Source organism: Sceloporus occidentalis, unplaced genomic scaffold, assembly GCF_023333645.1.
Source record: "Sceloporus occidentalis isolate IW3139 unplaced genomic scaffold, rSceOcc1.0.p SCAF_12, whole genome shotgun sequence".
In the NCBI taxonomy this organism is placed as follows: Eukaryota; Metazoa; Chordata; class Lepidosauria; order Squamata; family Phrynosomatidae; genus Sceloporus; species Sceloporus occidentalis.
This window is the reverse complement of record NW_028316992.1, coordinates 1,898,628-1,918,514: the sequence shown is the minus strand read 5'-3', so window position 1 is coordinate 1,918,514 and position 19,887 is coordinate 1,898,628. Positions and strand designations below refer to the sequence as shown.

The 19,887-nt window shown below is 47.7% G+C and overlaps 1 protein-coding gene across 3 annotated transcripts; it reads right to left on the bottom strand.

The window, feature by feature from the left end:
- Nucleotides 1-208: 208 nt before the first annotated feature.
- Nucleotides 209-5,056, bottom strand: LRATD1 (LRAT domain containing 1). 3 transcript variants are annotated; one of them, XM_089477936.1, is made up of 2 exons: nucleotides 4,976-5,056; nucleotides 209-1,785 (listed from the first exon to the last, which is right to left on the bottom strand). In XM_089477936.1, exon 2 carries the CDS (start codon nucleotides 1,747-1,749, stop codon nucleotides 808-810), a length of 942 nt encoding a protein of 313 aa, XP_089334062.1. In that variant the 5' UTR covers nucleotides 1,750-1,785; nucleotides 4,976-5,056; the 3' UTR covers nucleotides 209-807. The 3 variants fall into 3 exon arrangements, with proteins under 3 accessions (XP_089334062.1, XP_089334063.1, XP_089334061.1); XM_089477937.1 differs by lacking the exon at nucleotides 4,976-5,056 and adding an exon at nucleotides 3,623-3,707; XM_089477935.1 differs by lacking the exon at nucleotides 4,976-5,056 and adding an exon at nucleotides 2,646-3,603.
- Between the last annotated feature and the right edge of the window lie 14,831 nt (nucleotides 5,057-19,887).

The window sequence follows — 19,887 nt, the reverse complement described above, 5'->3', positions numbered from 1 at the left end:
TGCCTCCAATCCAATATTTCCTTGGCAACAACTGGAATGCCTTTCTTTTTTCACTACCTCCAAAGGAAAAGGCAGGCAAGCCACCCTCCTTCTCCTTCACCTGGAAGGCAGGCCCAGGGGAGTCAGTCTCTTACTGGGATGCCCCAAAGGCGCATTATACACCACCAAAGGAAAACCCCACCAACCCTCCAGATGGATTAAGAAGCCAGGGACATCTCAAAGAGGGAAAAGGGGAATCCATTTGATTTTTATTATTATTATTGTTAAGTATGGATCAACATGGTGAGCCAAGAGGGCCCTTGGTGCCCCCAGAGGTTTCCGCCTGTACCCCTTCCTCCCCAGATCCACATCTCAGTCCCTTCCTCCTCCCCATAACCAGGGTCATTGCTGTCAATTAAGGTGCCCCATGCGCTGGCCAAGGGAAGAGCTAGAGGAGGAAAGTGGGCACATCTTGTCTGCAGGTTTCCCCCTCCAAGGAGCAAAAGGAGGAGGGAAAGTAGAGGGAAGGGGTGCCAACCAGATGGCCAGTCTGGTAGCAGCAGCAGCAGAAGAAGGGGGTCTGATGGTGCCTGGGGCCATGGCATCTTGTCTGCAGGTTTCCCCCTCCAAGGAGCAAAAGGAGGAGGGAAGGTAGAGGGAAAGGGGTGCCAACCAGGTGGCCAGTCTGGTGGCAGTAGCAGCAGCAGCAGCAGCAGAGGGTCCAATGATGCCCCTATCCTCTTAGCAACAGCAGCAGAAGGGGGTCTGATGGTGCCTGGAAAAACTGCTCCACATGCCCCCTTGTGTTTTGGGTTGTGATTGTGGTTGTCACTCTTTGCCATCCCTGATGGCCATCTCCTTGAGGACCCTCAGCCGCCCAGTGGCATCGATGCGGCGCTTCTCCCTGATGAGCTCCTCCAGGCTTTGGAAGCGGCCCGTGTGGACCTTGTCATCGGCCAGGTGGACCTTGAGATAGTAGTATTGCTGCTGCTGCTTCTGCTGGGGGGACCCCGGGGCTGGTTGGAGCTCACCGCCAGCCTTGAACTCCCGCTTGCCGAAGCGGCACCAGGCGGCAAAGCTCTCAGAGTTCGTCCAGCAGATCTCGGGGCTCTTGAGGCCCAGGTGGCCTGAGGCGTTCTGCACTACCAGGTCGGCCACCAGGGGGCGGTAGCGGTACCAGTTACTCACCACCCGGCCCACCTGGCCCAGCTGGCCCACGCTGTCCTGGCGGATCTGGCCCTGGTGCAAGTGGATGGCCTGCCCGGCGCCCACATAGACAGCCCAGTGGGGTGGAGGAGGGGGCTCCGGAGGCGTAGGGGCCAGCCACAGCAGCTCCACCAGGTCGCCCGGCTGGCAGAGGGCTGGCAAAGCTGAAGCTGGGTAGACGCTCAGGTCCCCCCCGGCCTGGGGGTCCCCGCCGCCGCCACCGCTCCCCTTGGAGAAGATGCATTCTGGGCCCCGGAAGGCGGAAAACTGGGGCTCGCTCAGCACCAACTGGTGGTGAAGATGGTGGTGGTGGTGGTGAAGGTGGTGGTGGTGGGGATGATGGTGAGTGGGGGTCTCCTGGGCCGGGCTGCTGCTGGAGGAGCCCTTCACGGCACTGTACTTGGTCTCTGGCTGCCCTCCGCCACGCTCGTCCAGGTCCTCCTCCTCATCCGAGAAGAAGTAAGCCACCCCGACGCGGAGCTCGTCCTTCTCGATCCCTGAAGGGTCCCCTGTTGGCAGCTCGCTGTAACTCAGGTGGGTGATGCGGTCCAGTTGGTTGCCCATCAAGGCCAGGGCTGGGCCGGAGCAGGGGCACCGCCTCTGCCAACAGAAGGAAGAGAATGAAGGAAGGAATGAAAGAGAGAGAGAGAGACACAGAGGACTTTATCACACATAGGTCTTATGTGCTTCCATCTCAAAAATGGTTAAAGTGGTGTCATCCCAGAAAAGCAAGCCCATTTGCTATTGGTTATCACACACAGAGCACAACAAGGGGTTAAAAGCACATTAAAGTGGGGCCCATGCGGATTTGGCTATCAAAAGGAGACAAATCCCTATTGCAATCCTAGAAATACATTTTCTGGGCATGCTCCAAAGTGTCATTTCCACAAATGCACACACACACATGCTCCGGTAGCAGAGGGGGATGGGGGGGGGAGGAATCCTCTTTGCCACAGAGGCCCCAAAAGGTGTTTCAGAGAAAGGCAGAATGAGGCTGCCCTTTGCAAACTCCTAAAACCACACACAAAGACACACACACACACACACACACACAGAGAGATAGAGAGAGAGAGAAAGGAGGGGACTGGTTCCATAAACCTGCCTGGGTCCTCCCTCCCGATGCCCTCCTTTTCCAGGGCATGTCCTCCATTTCTCCCCCCTGTCCAGGAGGACTTCCAAAGCGCCCTCCCTCTGCCATCTTCTCCCACCAGCAGCTGCCCTTCATAAGAGGCTCCATTAGAGGAGGAGAGAACGGGGCAATGAGGGAAGTCTCGGTGTGCCTCCCTTTAAGAAGTCTCTCCCAGAGAGCCAGGCAGCTTGCGAAATCAGGAAAGCGGACGCATCTGGAGCCTTGCATTATCACACAGCAGCCATTACGTGAGAGCAGCCAATTCGCAAAAAAAAAGGGACATGTAAATCCAGTAGTTTGGCAGATTTGCTTATTTCCTGATTGACCTCACATTCTCCCTCGATCCTCTTCTGATTGCTTGCAGCGTCATGTGCAGCTGTGCATTTGTCCCTATATCCTGGATGACCCTGCATTGGCCCCACTTTAAACTTCAAATTTTGCCCCATGTGATAAAAAAAGGGGTTGGAAGGGCTCCTTTCTGCCTCGGGGAAAGGCAGCCCCCCCAACCCAGGGGGACCCAACAGGGGCCCTCAGCTCAAAGGGGGACAGGGCATGTACAAAAGGGGGGGGGGGGCTTCCAGGAAAATGGAGGACCTCACCCAAGCAAAACTCAAAGCCCTCTTAGAAATGGAAATTCAGGCTTCTTGGTCATGCTCCAAAGGAGAAAAATGGAGGGCATGACTCAAGCAAAGCTCAACACATTCCTGGAAATGTCAGTCCATGCTCAAGAGGGAGGACCTTCGGAGGGGGGGGGAAAACAAATGGAGGACCTGACCCAAGAAAAAGCTCAAGACACTCCTCTAGAAATCTAAACCCAGGCTTCTTCCTGGGATTCAAAAAGCGAGGACGTTTGAGGAAAAGGGAGGGCACATGGCCCATGAAAAGCCCGACACACTCCTAGCAAATGGAAACCCAGGCTTTAGTCCTGCTCAAAAGGGAGGACGTTTGAGGAAAAAAGGAGGACATGACTCCGCCAAAGCTCAAGATGTCCATCAGTGCCTAGAAATGTCAAGCGGTGCTGCTCCAATCGGAGGACCTTTTGGGATCCCTCCTGGGCAGCGATGGAGGACAGCTCCTGGGAAAAAGGAGGACGCCCTCTGGCCACCCAACAAGAAAACCCCAGCATAGGTCGGGAAGGACTTGAAGGCACACAACAACAACGACGACGACGACGACGAGGAGGACGATCACCACCACCAAGCTCAGGCTTAAAGCTTAGCGGAGCGCACGATTGGGGAGGGAGTGGGTCAGGAGGATCGCAACGACACCAATCCTATAAGAGACAAAGAGACACAGAGAGAGAGAGACCTCGAGGGAGGCTTTGGGGCGGCTCCTGGTCTCGAGGAAAAAGAAGCCGGCAAGTGTCGGGTGTGCCGCCCGCCAACACACCCCCTTCTTGGCAAGGCAGGAGCCCAGAGCCCTGGCAATCCAATGGGGGAGGCTCTGGGTTGCTGCCTCTGGCAATGCCCCCTTCCTTGGGCATCGATCCCTCTGGCTTGGGAGCAGAGGAGGAGAGGGAGGGAGCTCCCCTGGGGAACCCCGAGATCAGCTACGCCTTTCCCCAAGCAAAGCAAAGCAAAGCAAAGCAAAGCAAGGGAAGGGAAGGGAAGGGAAAGGAGGAAGGAAGGAAGGAAGGAAGGAAGGAAGGAAGGAAGGAAGGAAGGAAAAGGGAAGGGAAGGGAAGGAGAAGGAAGGGAAGGAATAAAGAAGGGAAAGGAAGGGAAGGAGGGAACTGGGGGATTCCCTATAAGACCCCCAAATCATGGACCTCCTGAGGAGGGCTGGGACCCCAGAAGATCCTTCCTCTTCCACTTCTGTGGGGCAAGTCCCCTTTTGGGGTCAGACCCTGAAAGGAAGGAAGGAAGCTTTTGTCTAAGAAGCCCCAGGCGAGGAGGAGGACCCCAAAAGGAGGAGACGCCGGAGAAAGGGAGATCAGGACCCCCTCCCTCACGAGCTCCAAAGCCTCCCCCAAATCCGAACCCATCATCAAATCAAATATATTCAAATAGAAAACCAAGGCTCAAAGCCCCTCCTCGGAAGATCAGCTCAGGCTTCCCGGTGATGCTCCACAGGGAGGAGATCCTGGGCAGCAGGTTGGAAGGGAGGACGCGTCCTGGAAAAGGAGGACGCGCCCGAGCCCCCTGAGCCCCCCGCGAGCTGTTAAGCCAGCCTTTTGCTGGCTCCCTCCTTCTCTCTCAGGGGGAGCAGAGGGGTCCTCCCGGCAAAGGAAAAAGGGAGGACGTTCCAGGACAAAATGGAGGACGGTACCAAATCAAAGAAACCTCCCCAGCAACATCCCCTTCTGCTAGTTGTAGTCCTTCTCAGGGGAAGGAGAGGGCAGGCGAGAGAAAAAGGGAGGACAAAAGCTCCCAACACACTGAGAGAGAGAGTGTGTGTGTGAGTGAGAGAGAGAAACGTCAATTCCAAAATGTCAAAAGAGCATTTTGGGAGAGAAGGCTGGCATGGAGGACGCGTCCAGGTAAAGGAGGACACGCGTCCGGGAAAAGGAGGTCCTCTCTGAGGGTGGCCCAGAGGTGTCCTCACTCTGCCAAAGAGGAGAAGGCACCTGAAAAATGGAAGGAAGAGGAGCCTCTCCCTCCTCCCAAAGGCTGCCTGAGGAGAAGAAGCCCAATGGCCCCCCCACATCCCCCCCTGCCGTACCCGGATCCCGACCAAGCCCCCGAAGTCCTCTAAAGTCCTTTGGTGGCCATGGGAGCTCCAGCCTCCTCCTGCTCCTCCAGGGTCCGCCTGGGCTCTGAGGCTCCCTTCAGCTGAGAGGCGAAAGGAGCTCCCTCTGCCCGCGCCCCGCCCTTGCTCCCCGCTCATTGGCTGCGACGCCCTCCTCAGGGCTGTCAATCAGCCACTCAAGCCCACTCCCACAGCTGATCTCCTCCTGCAGCCCCTTCCCGCCAAAGGATGCTGACCCCCAAAATCGCCTCAGCGATTAGGAAGCACAGAACCATATCGTTGGAAGGCCATCCAGTCCACCCCATTCTGCCCTGCAGGAACTCTCAGTCAAAGCATCCCTGACAGATGGCCATCCAGCCTCTGTTTAAAGACCTCCAAGGAAGGAGACTCCACTACACTCTGAGGAAAGAGTGTGTTCCCCTGTCAAACAGCCCTTACTCTTAACCTTCTCTTCTCCAGGCTAAACATCCCCAGCTCCTTCAGTCGTTCCTCATAGGGCATGGTTTCCAGACACTTCACCATTTGGGTCGCCTTGTTGTTGTTGTTATTTATACCCCACCTTCCTCCCAGGGGATTTGGTCATGGACTTCCCCTGAGGAGACGGAGAAAGTGTAAGTCACATGCTCTCAGCCTCAGGAGAAGGCCATGGCAAACCTCCTCTGAACAAATCTGGATGAGAAAACCCCATGATAGGGGTCTCCATAAGTTGGAAACAACTGTCAGGGACACAACAGCCAGCATGGTGTGCATTTATTTAATTGTACAGTATACACTGTATGATATATATTTCTCTCTTTCTCTCTCCTGTATATATATTATTATACACTGTATTTATTTATTTATTTATTTATTGGCTTTATTTATTGGCTTTTCTGTGTGCCTTCAAGTTGTTTCCAGTTTATGGTGACTCCCTATCATGATTTATTCAGATGGGGTTTGCCATTGCCTTCCTCTGAGGCTGAGAGACTGTGACTTGCCCAAAGTCACCCAGTAGTTTCAAACACTGGGCTTCAGAGTCATAGTCCATAGCTTTCTCCCAGAATGAGATTCAAGGCAGTGTGGTGGTTTGAGCATTGGACTATGACTCTGGAGACCAGGGTTGGAATCCTTGCTTGGCCATGGAAACCTACTGGATGACCTTCGGCAAGTCACAGTCTCTCAGCCCTCTGACAAATCTGGCCAAGAAAAATCCCATGATGGGGGTCACTATACGTTGGAAACAACTGGAAGGTACCCAACAACAACAACAACAGGTACTGAATCCAGTTTAACTAAAAGAAGAATCAATTCTGTGAAGGAAATCTGGGTGCATTCCCCAAACAATACAAATAAAAATATGGACACGAAATGGAAAGGCCCATGTTTTGCTGGGGGAAGATGCACACTGTTTATTGCCTGCACAACAAAAGCCGTCATGGGCAAGACCTCCTGCTAGGTGATTCAGAGGTGTTAGGAGCCATAATCCTAGTGGCATTGCAAGTTCACCATTAAGGTGTGAGAATACAAACTTAGAATAACCAGTGCTATCATACACTCTGGTGTCCTGAGACAATTTTAGACTCTTCACTTAAAGGTCTTACCCACCTTCATTTTAGACTCTCAGAGGTCTTCCTTCATATCTCTTTTACTGAAAATGTATTTTGTTTACTTACTTCAAAACACAGCAAGCCAGCCCTGTTGGAGTGAGGTGACAGTAGTGAATATCTGTTTATTCGACTGAGTGGACACTTGATCTTCCTTCCCCCAAAAAGTCTTGCCTTGAGGATGTTAGTTGGGTGTTGTGTTCCCATTGTCCATTATTTTTGGCATTTCCTCCCCTGAATAATAATTTCAATGCCCATGTTTTGTTTTAGATATAAGCAGCATCATTATGGGTTGATGTATTTGCTTACTCCCAGGAGTAAATGTCTCCTAAGAAGATGACATAGGTCTTCCCGGCTTCTTTATGTGGAAGTCGCTTAGGTTTTGAATTCATTTGTGGATATATGGAGCCATCTTTCCATTGAAGTGAATGGGGAAACTTTTCTAGTTATACAGTTGACCCTCCATATCCATGAATACTTTATCCACAGATCCAAGCATCCATCACTTGAACTTATTCCAAAAAATATAAATTCTAAAAAAGCAAATCTTGATCTTGCTATTTTATATAAGGAACGCAATTTTACTACATCATTGTATTGAATGGGATTTGAGCATCTATGGATTTTGGTATCCACAGCGGGGTCCTGGAACTAAACCTCAGCAAACCTAGGGCCCACTGTACCATCTCCCTGCTGGTTTTGATTACATTTTTACCTCAAACCTCATTGATCAGATCAGCTGTAATGGCCCCAGGAAGAAAGTGAGGAGAGCTGGAATCCTATCCAAAATCCTGGATTGCTGTTGCTAGTCAGTGCAGAGCATTTGTAGATGGCATAAAAGTTCAACTTGACAGAAGCCAAGTTCCTATATTCTTGTCTCTTCTGTGAAGCCTTTTTGCTGAAACCCATAGTCCTTGATTATCTCAAACAAAGCCCAGGCATCTCTAACTGCATCTGCACATATCCTTCCTGTCCCTCTTCCTTCTCTTTGCCTTCTTTTTTTGATGTGTGTGTGTTTGTGTCCCCTACAGAGCTTGTAAAAGGTACTCCCAGCCAGCATGTCCACTGAGAGTTGTAGTCCCCAACAGTAACCTTTCAAAACTCTCGTTTCCAGTGACAGATCAAATTTTGTTTGTAAGCTCCTTGAAGTGGGGAACATTGTATAAAGCAGCATACTCACTTGACAGGGATACAGAAGGTCTGGGACATGGGTATAGATTTGCTGGGATCACTAGATGGAAGGATCACTGGATGGAATGAACCGTGAGTGCAAATCCGGCTAATGGACTTGCCAGCTGAAGCCAATTTCTGCCTCAGTTACTCACCAATCTGTTCTCTGTGCCTACAGTCTTCAAGGTGTTCTCTGGAGCACCTTTCTTTCCTCTTGCAAGGCTTGGAGAAAAGTTTGAGGACTACACTGTATGCAGTGCCATGTTTTGTAATTAGTTCTGTGTGTCAGTCGCTTTCTATCGTGGACTCTCTCTCTCTCTCTCTCTCTGCACGAGGATGCCGTTGTATATTTCCTGGCATCTCATCAGGCACTTGTTTAGTTCAGATTACTCTTTTAATTAACTTTGGAACATGAGCCACAGTTCATCCTTGGCACCCTGAAGATGCACCTAGCTGCCAAACAAACAGACTGCCTTTCAGTGTCAGAGTGGTGCGAGGTGCCCACCTCTCAGCTTCAGAGACAAATGGGCTGCTTAGCGATTAGATTAGCCTCTCAGTTTGGCTTGCAAGACCTCTTTTCTCTTTCTATTCCCCACAAAGTGAATGTTTACTTGGTTTTCCAGTTGCAGCAACAACCGTGTTTCTAAGATGTGGCACCCACGAGTTGCTAATTAAAAACAGCACTCTCGTAACCCATGGAAGAATGGCTGATGGTAAGAGATGGATTCAGTCCCTACAGCTGCTACCTGGTTTTTTTTTCCTGCTTACAGTAGATACCAAACCAAAAATGGGATGAATGAGGAAAAACAAATCTGCATGGTGACTCACCTGAACAGTTCAAACCTAATCCAGTTTATACCCAACCTAAGACAAATCCTAGAACTGTTTTTAAGGTGGAGGTGGGATGCTCAACATTGGCAGGAAATTAAGTATTGATATTGCTTGCTTATAGGAGGAAGGGAAATCACTGTCTCCATCTATTATCACTGAAACATCTTTAAATACGAAGACTCTTACAAGCTGAATGTGTACTTAGAAGTGCCTTCAATGTGTTCAATGCAGCTTATTCCCATGTAAAGGAGAGGGCTTTCTCTGCATCCTACTGGGCTGTTGTAGTGAGGACAGAGCCTTCTTGGTAGCTACTCCAAGACTATGAAACTCCTGCCCAATTTGTCCCCTCTCTGTTGTCTTTGGCCAGCATACCTTCCCGTTTGAACAAGCCTTCCCCCTGAACTGGTCAGGATAGAGTGACATGCAATTACCGTATATACTCAACTATAAGTCGACCTCATGTATAAGTCAAAGGCAGAGTTTGGGGCTAAAATTATGGATTATGATATGGCCAGCGGATAAATCAAGGGTAAAACGGAGCAACATGTAACAAAAGATGTAGAGGATGAAGCAAAGGAAAACAATGCTAAAGATCTTTTAAGACTTTTATAGGCGTAACTGTTTGTGCTCATCCTAAAGGCTGGATGGATGAGATAGTAGAGGGGGTTGAAGCTTCTTTTAGATGCTCTGAGAAGAGATTAAGCTATCTCCTTTCACCAGGGCATGGTTCCTTTTTTGATAAGAGTTAAAGTACAGTACTTACATTGACCTGTGGATAAGTTGACCTAGGTTTTTGAGTCAATTTTTTGACTAAAATTTCTAGACTTATACATGAGTATATACAGTAGGTGTGGTGTTTTTAGTATGTCATATGCATTTCAAGTATTTTCATTATTTTTTTAAGTTAATGTCTGAAATGTAATATTTTAATAGGATTGATGGTTTAGTGCTTTTTAATCTTTTCTACTCCTTACTGTTTTAACTTGCATTTTGACTCTTTGCAGTCCAAAATGCACTGCAGAAATCATCCAGTCTGAGACCACTTTAACTGCCCTGGCTCAATGCTAGGGAATTCTGGGAACTTTAGATCTGTGAGAAAAGTAGCATATACACCAAAGAAGAAAAGGAAGCAAGCAAATAAGTAAGCATACAGAAAGCCTTTATTATTTGTCAGAGGATTCAGCAATGATAGCTATCTTAATATTTCTTTAATGTTTGATCATTTGGTGCATTTCTGATTCATAATCCCAGTTGCATAGGACTGCTGGATCCAATTTTGCCATATAATTTCAAGAGGAGCTCCCCTTCCCCAACCTAGTCATGGTGAGGGTTCAATCTTAACTTTGTCCCCTCCATTTCAGGATCCATGGAAACCTGAATACCAAGGACCTGAATGCTCAAGGATCATCTCAGGTTGTGTGCAGTCTCCAATGCTGGTTTTTGGTGACCTTCCACCCTTCCAGAACCACAGTTTTTCTAGCCAAAAAGAGAGATTAATTACCTCTCCTTGAAACCTTCAGGCAAAGCTATCCATCTTTTCACAATGCTGCAGCCCTTATTGGTTTTTAATTTATTTTTATAATAACAAATAAAATAAAAACCTGTATTGGTTTTTAAATTTATTTTTATAATAACGAATATATCCGATGCAAAGGGATCTCGTAATACCTTTGAGATGAACTGTGTGAAAGATGTTGCAGCATAAGCTTTTGTAGATTTGGTCTGCTTCCTCAGATGCATTGAAGTAAACCAACTCTATGAAAGCTTATGCTGTGACTTTTTTGGCACAGTCCATCATTCACAAGAAATTTGCCCCTAGACCTATTGCATCTGACCAGACCTCTTTACATCTGGCTGTCTTGGAAGGAAGTCCAACTGGGACTGTCCAAAAGCCAAACTTTCCCCCCTATCGAGCCAGGGCAATCAAGAAGAACTATCCCTCTCTAATCAAGATGGAGCCCCAGTAAAAGTCAACTGTACCAGTCACTCTGGGAAAATATAATTTCAAACAAACCAATAAAGTTGCTACCCTATGCACATGCACCTCAGTGTAAACCACACTGAAGCAAATACAACTTACTTCAGGGCAGACATGCAGAGCAGTTTGCAGTGTTTTTCTTATTACATACATATCTATCTCATTTAAGGTTGCCAGGTCGAACTGTTGAACTTCCTCTTTCTGCTGCACAACCATTAAAGGGATGGGAGCCCTGTCCCATATTTCAGGCTTGACACTGCTTTAACTGTCAAGGCTCACTGCTATGGAATTCTGGCATTTGAAGCTTTGTAAGATATTTAGCCTTGTCTGTCACAGAGCTCTGGTGCCACAACAAATTATAGGCCCCAGGATTCCATAGCACTGAGCCATGACAGGTAAAGCTGTGTCAAACTGGATTATTTCTGTAGTACAGATGCAGCCTCCACTGTCAGCCCCTAATATTATTTCTCCTCCAGTTAAGTTTGAGGTAAGATGAATGGCTTTCTCCCATCATCTTTATTCTTACAACTGTAAGGCAAGACAGAGAGACCGACTGATTGGGTTGCTCAAGGTTGCCTTGTGATTTTCATGGCTCATTGGAGACTTGAACTTGGAACTTCCAAGTACTAGTCTATTGTTCTGACCACTACTCAGTCTTAATGACTACTGAGTTCTGACACTCCACTTGCATCTTTAAATATACATATAAATTTCAGTATGATAACCTCAGATTTCTTAGAATTAGAATCAGATTGGGTGAATTTTTGAAGAAGTAGGAATGGGGGAAAAAGCAAATTCTTTGGGGCTAGAAAAAACACAACAGCTCCCCTCCAAGAATGATGATATCACTGAGTATTTGGAGAGTGTAAGCCGTAAATAGCCATGATATCCCCAACCAAATCTAAACCAGGCAAGATTGAGTTGTTTCCAGGCAAGCATGTCCTGAGCTTCCTATAGAGAAATTCTCCCCTGGGCATTTTCCATCACACCAAGGATAGGGAAACTTTGCCTCTCCAGAGCTTTTGGCCTACAACTCCCATTTGCTCCACACAGCATAGCCAGTAATAAGGAGGATTGTGTGAGTTGTGGTCCAAAACATCTGGAGACCCAAAGAATCCTCAGGGCTGAATCAGGCAACTGTGAAAGAAACAACCCTACATTCACAAAAAATGAAGAGAGCGAAATTGAATGGGTTAAATCTATGGAAAATTAAATCTATGAAACTGCTCACACTCCAAATTATTTAGGCCATATAGCCATTATAAGGTGGACATCTGAAGTCATCTCTTTCCGTTACTCATAATGATGACAGTTTTAATTACTTTTAAATAAAAATATTTGAATGTTACATGCTGTTGGCCTGTGGTGCAAAACACATTCACCCGTTCATCCCACCTTTACTTCAGTGCCTACAACACAGAGCAAGGCATAGCACGAGCAAGATCTTGAAATCATATATTACTTCTCCCCAGCAATTTACCTAGGCCACCCCATGAGACTATAAAAGATTTTTATTTAAAGTTATTTAAAAATAACCATGAATTAGTTACAGAAGGTAAATCTAATATGATTATTAGAGATTATTGAATTATTGAATTATTGAGAGAAAGGGATTTGTTACAGTGTCTTGGAAAAGTACCTCCCTCCCCCTATTTATCTACATATTTTGTGTTGCAACCAGGAATTAGTATGTGCCAATTGTTTTTCTTTTTTAAAAGTTTGTTTGTGTGTATTGCACCTTCACAATGTTGAATCAAGTGACAATGTCAATTAGCTCCATTTCCATACAAGAAAGGTCTAGTTGTGAAGCTTGCATGTCAATAGCAGAACAACAGCAGACCTTCAATGATCTTGTTTGTTAAATTACTACAAAGCATTAAAAGGCAATCGCCACAAATGCTCCAAATACATAGGTTTAAAATCTGTTAGATATGGATACCGCACATCCAATTTGCTTAGAATGGTGACTCCTGTTATCAATTCTGACCACTTCTGAGCCAGGACTTACACACAAAGACTGGTGTGAGGTCATTTGTTATAGGGATGTGCAGCTCTATAAAGTGCATATCTGTGGACACCTTCTGTTTAATCACCTTCTCGGGTGGCTTGTACCCACTGCCATTGGATTGTTGTTATTTTACAGATTGAGAGAATGCCTGCTCTACTTATTTCCCTCTACAGATGTATTCCTATATGTGCATGGTTTAAATTGTCCATATTACTTGAATGTATTCCCTCTAATAAAGGGTGTTCACAGACCGTATGCGATACCTGTTTGGAAAGAGCCCATTTTTCTATGCATACTTTTTATACATTTGCATCTATCCCTAGTGATATGATTGGACATCTGTCAACATACACATTCCTCAGCAAAATTGCATGCATCACACAGACAATTTGGGAAGCATGTTGTGAGACAAGCCCATTGAGTCTCAGACTTAAACTGGATTCCTCAAACATCCTCATTTACATCAGGGGTTATTTCCTCTTCCTGGTCAGCAGTTTGGCAGCAGTATATTGAACCCACTGAATGTTCAGGAAAGTTTCCAAAGGCAGCTGTAAATAGAGTGTGTTACAGGAATCCAAGTGGGATGTAATCAAAGAATATGAGCTATCACATATTTTGTCTTTTATAATATTTTATGTCCCTGGAAATGTCTCCATGATATTATATGGAAGTGTAATAATAGACATTTCAAGTGTTTGTACTGAGATGAATTCCCAAATTACATTACCTGAAAATGCATGTAAATTATTCCAATGGCATGTATGGAAAAAGTATGCCAAGAGGAAATTTTGTCTCCAGTTTTCTGTGATTGGTCCTGTAGATCATCCAATGCTTATGCAAGGCACATTGCACTTCTAACCTTTCCCTTATGCACCCATATCACCCATGTGCAGGCAGTTTTGTTTAGCTGTTTAATAATAGAAATGATTACATAGCACTAGCTGAGCAGCTGCAAGCAAACTAAAGTATATGCTTTTTTTTAACCTCCCAGGAATATTGCCACATCAATAGGAATGTCATTTGATGCAACAAGAGAGATGATACCTCATATCTACAGGTTTGCAAAACATATGGATGGCATGGCATTGTTTTGGAACTGAAAAAGCCCTTAAGTGGCCTGTGGCAAGGTTATCATATGAGCCTGCCTGCAAGTTGAGATGATTTAGCAGAGGCTTTGTTTTATATGCCATTACCCCGTAAAGCTCGACTGGTGAGTGTATGTGATGAGTGTTTTCTGTAGTGGGGCTTTTGCTGTGAAATTCCCTCCCGGGGGAATTGAGGCTGAATTCACCCCTCTTATCCCCAGGCAGGTATATTACTCAAAGAAAGGTAGGGGTCCCCACCAAATGCCAATTTCACTTCAGATGTTCAGAAAATTAGCCTAGCTTGGCAAGAGGTTGGATAACCTTTAGGATCATTGGCACGCATGTATACCAGGACTCACTGAGGAGAACTCCAAGTCTGGGTCAACTAAAAAGGTTTTATTGTTAAATTAATACACACACACACACACACCGGTAATTAAAACAGACACAGCATTCAGAGCTAATTGAAAATGAGGGTTGGAAATTGGATAGTAGAGATTGAAGATTGCAGAGAGATTATAATTACCTGTATGGTAGAGTATTTATTTATTTATTTATTTATTTATTTATTTATTTATTTATATCCCGCCCTTCAGCCCTAATGGCTCTCAGGGCGGCTTACATTTATTATTTTTTAACCAGACAGTTCCCTGCCCTCAGGCTTACAATCTAAAAGACACGACACAAAAGGAGAAGGGAATGGTGAGGGGGGAGGGGATCAGGTCCAGCATTCTTCTCTCCATCTGAGGCCTGGACCAAGGCAGATGGACCGGAGGGAGGGCTCTGCTTCTTCCAGGCAGGCCTGTTGGAGCTCGCCTGCCTCTCTCCCCTTCCAGATGGTGGCTGAAGGGAGGGCTGGTCTTCCTTGAGGAAGGCAGTTGGAGCTTGCCTGCCTCTCTCTCCCCTTCCAGATGGTGGCTGAAGGGAGGGCTGGTCTTGGAGTAGACCATGAAAAGTGGAATGTGGCTCTGACTGGGGTCTCAGGTAGACACAGGGAGTGCAAGAACCTCTTTGTGCAGATACTGTGCTCAAAGAGGCTAGGTTTTGGTAACAATATTTATATCTGAGTACTAGCTTCTAGGGGTGTGCTTGAGGATCTCTTGCAATGTACCAAAGACCCGATGGTCTTTCCCGGGAATCGACTGTGGGATTCCAGACCAGTTGATGATTTTAATTTTAGAGTAACAAAAACAGCCATTCGATTTAGGATAATTCCAGGATGCAGGGTTAGACAAATTTGTCTGGGAACACAGCAGAGGGTAGGCAGAAGTGTTGGCTTATTGTTTTGATGCAATGAGGCCTCCTTTGTCCCTAGGTGCAAGAGAAAATGCAAAAGTTCCTGAGGACAGAAGACATGATTGGTACACCCATTCAGCTTTGATTGTAGCATTACCTGGGCCATACACATATTCTCAGGTCTTTGTTCCTTTCATATGGAGATCCACTTACTATTCCAAAGGTCATTGCGACCTCTTAAAAACACACTGGCTTGTTTTAATAAAAAGTATGGTAAGAAAAAAGAACGTACTGCCTCAGATATAAAAATATGGAACCCCCCAAATAACGCAGGGGATGCAGGGGGGGATGCATTGAGGAAGTTCCTTATGGATATCATCAATACATCCTTCAGGCAAGGACATATTCCATCTTGTCTGAAGGAAGTGGCTGTTAGGCCGCTTCTGAAAAAACCTTCCCTGGACCCCCTGGGACGCTGCACTACCCCCACACCACCAGGGAAAGAGCTCTCAGAGGGAGGAGGACTGCTCCAACCCCCCCCCCACTCCACCGGGGAAAGAGCTCCCAAGCAGGAGGAGGACTGCCTTGGAGGACTGCTTTGGTTGCTGTGTGGCGTCTCCAAGGGGGGAGGGGCCAGTGAGAGGGGCTCCTCCTTAAAGGCCGGCCTCCCGGCTCCCTGAAGGACGCTGCACTACCCCCACACCACCGGCTGGAGCTGTGTGTTGTTGTATTTTATTTTATTTTGGGGGGGGGGATTTAGAGCTTGGTGAGGGGATGGGCGATGGTGCTGTATTAGGTGGAGCTCCTATAGAAGTAGTGTGGGGCAGGGGGAGATACAGCGGTAGGAGTGTAGAGAATCATCAGAAAGGAAGGCGAGATCGATGCGTAATATCTATCTCTCCTTCCATCCACTCTCCTAGCCAAAGAGGCCTGTGGGTTAGTCCAGCTGTACCACAAACCCTATCTCTGCTCCTGTGCAATGCCAGGTCGGTAAGAAGTAAGACCCACATCATCTTCGACCTAATAGAGGATAAGAGTTGTGGCCTGGCTTGCATTACTGAGACCTGGCTTGGGCCTGAGAGTGAAGCGGTGTAGGCACAGGCCCTCCCAGCCGGGTACTCAGTTAAGGACCAGTGCAGGCTAAGTGGGCGGGGGGGGGGGTGTTGCCTTGATTCATAAGAACACCCTTTCCTTGACCAGGAACCATCTCCGTCAGACTGTGTACATCGAGTGTATTTACCTGACCCTGAAGGCTAGGGACAGTTTAGGGATTCTGTTGGTCTACAGGCCACCCCGTGCGCTGACAGATTCCCTGGCCGAGCTGTTACAGCTGGTCTCGAAGTTGATGTTGGAGTCCCCCAGGCTTCTTGTCCTCGGGGACCTCAACATCCCTCTCGAGGCCAGTCATGGTCCAACTGGTGCAGCTCAGGAGTTCATGGCTACCATGACAGCCATGGGCCTGTCCCAACTGGTCTCAGGGCCCACGCATTCAGCTGGTAATACACTCGATGTCCTTTTCTGTTCGGATATGGATTCTCCGTGGGCAGAAGTTACTAACATCTCCGCCTTGTCATGGACGGATCACTTCCTGGTCGAGGCGAACATCAAGGCATCTACCCAGATCCCCCCCGGGGGTGGCAGACCTATTAGAATGGTCCACCCTCAAAGGCTGATGGAACCCAAAAGGTTCCAAGAAGCCCTAGAAGGGTATATGGTTGGAACTGACGGCGATTCTGTTGATGCCCTGACTAACACCTGGGATACAGATCTCCCCAGGGCTATACACAGTATCGCTCCCAAGTGTCCTTTCCGGCCTGCTTCCAACAAAAAGCCCTGGTATACGGAAGATCTCAGGGCAAGGAAGCGGGCTGCGCAACGACTAGAGCGCGACTGGTGAAGATATCGTCTCTTAGCCGACAAGGCACTCCTAAAGTCTCATTTGAAGGCCTACGGAGTGGCAATAGATGCAGCGAAGAATTTGTTCTTTGCTGCACGTATTGCGTCCGTGGAGTCGTGTCCGGCAGAGCTGTTCACGGTTGTGATGGAGCTCACTCAACTCCCTCCCGCTCTGAACCCTATTTTGGAACCATCTAAGGCCTGCTGTGACGAGTTTAACAACTTCTTTGCGGATAAAATCTCTCGGATAAGAGCTGATCTCGACGCCAGTATTAGTTCAGATCCTAGAGTAGAGGCATCCAGAGCTTCCGTGGACTTGGTTATACTGGATCAATTTGAGTCTGTTAGTACTAAGGATGTGGACAAGATCCTTCGGAGTGTTAGGAAGATGACTTGTTCTCTTGATCCCTGCGCTTCATGGTTAACAGCTCAAGGGGGAGCGGATGTTACAGAGATGTTACACCGCATCATTAATTCATATCTTAGGGAAGGGCAGTTTCCATCTGCTTTGAAGATGGCCATAGTAAAACCTTTGTTGAAAAAGCCCTCCCTAGACCCCCTAATTCGGAACAATTATCGGCCTGTCTCGCTGTTACCATTTCTGGGGAAGGTGATCGAGAGGGCAGTTGCCTTCCAGCTCCAGGGGATCTTGGAGGAGACTGATTTTCTGGACACATTTCAAACTGGCTTCCGGGCGGGCTATGGAGTTGAGACTGCCATGGTCGCCTTAGTTGATGACCTCCGTCTGGGCATGGACAGGGGTAGCGTGTCCCTGTTAGTGCTCTTGGACATCTCAGCGGCCTTCGATACCATCGACCATGGTATCCTTCTGGATCGCCTGAGGGAGTTGGGTATCGGGGGCACTGCTTTGCAGTGGGTCCGTTCCTACCTCTCGGGTAGATTCCAGATGGTGGAGCTGGGGGACTGTCGCTCCAACAAGAGGGCCCTTACATCTGGGGTCCCTCAAGGAGCGATTTTGTCCCCCATGCTATTCAACATTTACATGAAGCCACTGGGAGAGATCATCCGGAGATATGGGGCGCGGTGTTATCAGTATGCTGATGACACCCAAATAGTCTTCTCTGTGTCTCCGACTGATGCAGTGACTAAGGAGGGCATCTCTCCTCTAAATGCCTGCTTGGAGTCAGTAATGGGCTGGATGAGGGAAAACAGACTCAGTTTGAATCCGGAGAAAACGGAAGTACTGGTGAGAGGTTCTCCTGGTCTGGGGAAGGAAATTGTTCCACCTGTCCTGAATGGGGTCATACTCCCTGTGAAGGACTCTGTTCGCAGCCTGGGGGTGCTCCTGGACTCATCGCTCCACCTCACATCTCAGGTGGATGCGACGGTCAGGAGCACCTGTTTTCAGCTTCGGCTGATACGCCAGCTGCGTCCCTACCTGGGCCGGGCTGACCTTGAAACGGTGGTACATGCTCTGGTAACCTCTCGTTTGGACTTCTGTAACGCGCTCTACATGGGGCAACTCTTGTATCAAACTCGGAAGCTACAATTGGTGCAGAACATGGCTGCTAGACTGGTCACTGGATGCTCCAGGGCCAGTCATATAACACCTGTATTGAAAGACCTTCATTGGCTGCCCATTCGCTTCCGAGCGCAATACAAGGTGTTGGTTATTACCTATAAAGTCCTAAATGGCTTGAGCCCAGGGTACTTGGAGGACCGCCTCTCCCCATACAATCCGCCCCGCACTCTCAGGTCGGGTGGGAAACATCTCTTGTCTATTCCAAGTGCACATTATAGTGCAACACAGAGGGCATTTTCAATCTCAGCCCCCAGATTATGGAATACCCTGCCCGACGAGCTCCGCACAGCCTCATCCCTTGATGGATTTAGGAGGATGCTAAAAACTTTCCTTTTCCGTCAAGCTTTCCCCCCTATGAGTTGATGTTTTATTATTTGTTTTTAGATTGTTATTTGATGTTTTAACGCTGTTTTTGCTGTTTTTATACTGTTTTTTAACGTGTACACCGCTATGATCTTGAAAAAGGAATAGCGGTATATAAGAATAAAGTATTATCATTATTATTATTATTATATGAACAACTATAGGCCAGTCTCTTTGCTACCAATCTTGAGCAAGGTAATCAAGAGGGCAATTGCTCTTCAACTCCAAGCTGTCTTGGATGAAACTGATTATCTAGACCCATTTCAAACTGGCTTCAGGACAGGCTTTGGGGTTGAGACTGCCATGGTTGCCTTGACCAACGATCTGCGTCTGAGCATCAACAGGGGCAGTGTGCCCTGTTGGTGCTTCTAGACCTCTCAGCAGCTTTTGATACGATAGATCATGGCATCCTCTTGGATTGCCTGAGGGGGCTGGGAATTGGAGGCACTGCATTGCAGTGGTTCCATTCCTTTCTCTCGGGAAGATCCCAGAGGGTGATGCTCGGGGACAGCTGCTCCAGTAAAAGGGAGCTCACCTGTGGAGTTCCGCAGGGTGCTATTCTGTCCCCGATGTTATTTAACATCTATATGAAGCCTCTGGGTGAGATCATTCGGAGTTATGGAGCTGGGTGTTATCAGTATGCTGATGACACCCAAATCCATTTCTCCATGTCTCGTTCATTGGCCTCGAATTCTGATGGCGTCTCCTCTCTCAATGAATGTCTTCGGGCAGTAATGGGCTGGATGAGGAAAAACAGATTGAGATTGAATCCAGACAAAATGGAAGTGCTCATGGTAATGGCCCCGAAACCAAGAATTGGGTTGCAACCTCCAGTCCTGGATGAGGTCACACTCTCCGTCAAGGACTGTGTTTGCAGTCTGGGGGTGCTCCTTGACTCATCGCTCCTGATGTCGAACCAGGTAAATGCGACAGTCAGGAGTGCCTGTTATCAGCTTTGGCTGATACGCCAGCTGCGCCCTTTTCCGGAAGTAAGGGAGCTTGAGACTGTTGTGCATGCGCTGGTAACCTCACGTCTAGACATCTGTAATGCGCTCTACATGGGGCTACCCTCGTGCTTGGTATGGAAACTGCAATTAGTACAGAATATGGCAGCCAGAGTAATTTCTGGAGCATCCAGGAGGGACCATATTACATTGGTTCTAAAGTCCCTCCACTGGCTGCCCATTAGCTT